Below are 1,246 nucleotides of genomic sequence, written 5' to 3'. Positions count from 1 at the left end.
GCTCCCCGGGGTGCAGGCGTCAGGACTGTGTCCGTCCCCCCCAGGCCAGAAGGACAGCCGCCCCGGGGACAAGTTCCAGCTCACGTTCCCGCTGCGGACCAACTACATGTACGCCAAGGTGAAGAGGAGCCTGCCCGAGATGTACGCCTTCACCGTGTGCATGTGGCTCAAGTCCAGCGCCGCGCCCGGCGTGGGCACGCCCTTCTCCTACGCGGTGCCCGGCCAGGCCAATGAGCTGGTCCTCATCGAGTGGGGCAACAACCCCATGGAGATCCTCATCAACGACAAGGTGGGCCTCCGCGGGGCTGTGGGCCGCCGGGGGGCCGTCAGTGGCAGAGGGTGGCTCAGCCACAGGTGCTGCTCTGGCCCCAGGGGGAGGGCCTGCCAGGCAGAGCTGAGGGAGGGGAGGGAAAAGACCAGGAGAGCCCTGGCCGGTGTGGCTCAGTGGATAGAGTGTCGGCCTGCGGACTGAAGGGTCCTGGGTTCGATTCCGGTCAAGGGCATGTACCTTGGTTGCAGGTTCCCTGGCCCTGGTTGGGGTGCATGCGGGAGGCAACCAATCGATGTGTCTCTCTCACATCGATGTCTCTCCTTCTCCCTTCCACCCTCTCTAAAAAAAATCAATGGAAAACATCCTTGGGTGAGGATTAACACACACATACATGCACACACACACGCACACGCACACACACGCACACAGACCAGGGAGAAGGGAGGGGCGCCCTTGCCCGGCTCCATGAATGGGGTGAAGCTGGAACCTCCCCAGACAGATAGCGAAGGAGATGGGGGGCCCTCCTTCCCACAGATCAATCCCTGACTCCTCCTCCCTGCTTGGGGGAGCATCGATGCTCTGGGGGGGTTGGGGGAGGTGCCCCTAGAAATTCCTCCTGAGTCCACACCCATCTGCTTAGCCCCAACCCCGTGGAGGGCAGCCTGTCCCTCCGGGAGCCTCCCCCACCTCGGCCTCCGTAGCGGCGGGTCAGCCGCCAGCGGTCACACGCCCCAGCCTCTCTGCCATGTTGGTGGCGACTGTCTGAAACCCAGGCTGGAAATGGGTGCCCAGCCCTCGGGGCCGTGCCTTTCTGGGCCCCATTTCCCCTTGGGTCTGCGGCACCACCCACCCCGCGGGTTTCTGAAACTCCAGCCGGAACTACACAGGCGGCCGCCCTCTGCCCTGGCGTCTCAGATGCTCTGCCAGGCTGGGCGGGTGCCCAGCAGAGGGCTGGCGGCGAGTGGCGATGGGGGC

General features: G+C 64.9%; 1 protein-coding gene across 1 annotated transcript in view; it reads left to right on the top strand.

Annotated features, from left to right (window-relative positions):
• NPTX1 (neuronal pentraxin I) overlaps positions 1–972 on the top strand; it is a 7,309-nt gene extending 6,337 nt beyond the window's left edge. The window contains exons 4-5 of the mRNA XM_014528385.1: positions 45–339; positions 912–972. Of these exons, the coding sequence (XP_014383871.1) occupies positions 45–339; positions 912–972 (356 nt within the window). The remainder of the gene's footprint in view (positions 1–44; positions 340–911) is intronic.
• The last annotated feature ends 274 nt before the right edge of the window (positions 973–1,246 follow it).

The sequence above is a fragment of the Myotis brandtii genome, unplaced genomic scaffold (genome assembly GCF_000412655.1).
Source record: "Myotis brandtii unplaced genomic scaffold, ASM41265v1 scaffold632, whole genome shotgun sequence".
Taxonomy (NCBI): domain Eukaryota; kingdom Metazoa; phylum Chordata; class Mammalia; order Chiroptera; family Vespertilionidae; genus Myotis; species Myotis brandtii.
This window is presented reverse-complemented; position numbering and strand designations above follow the sequence as displayed.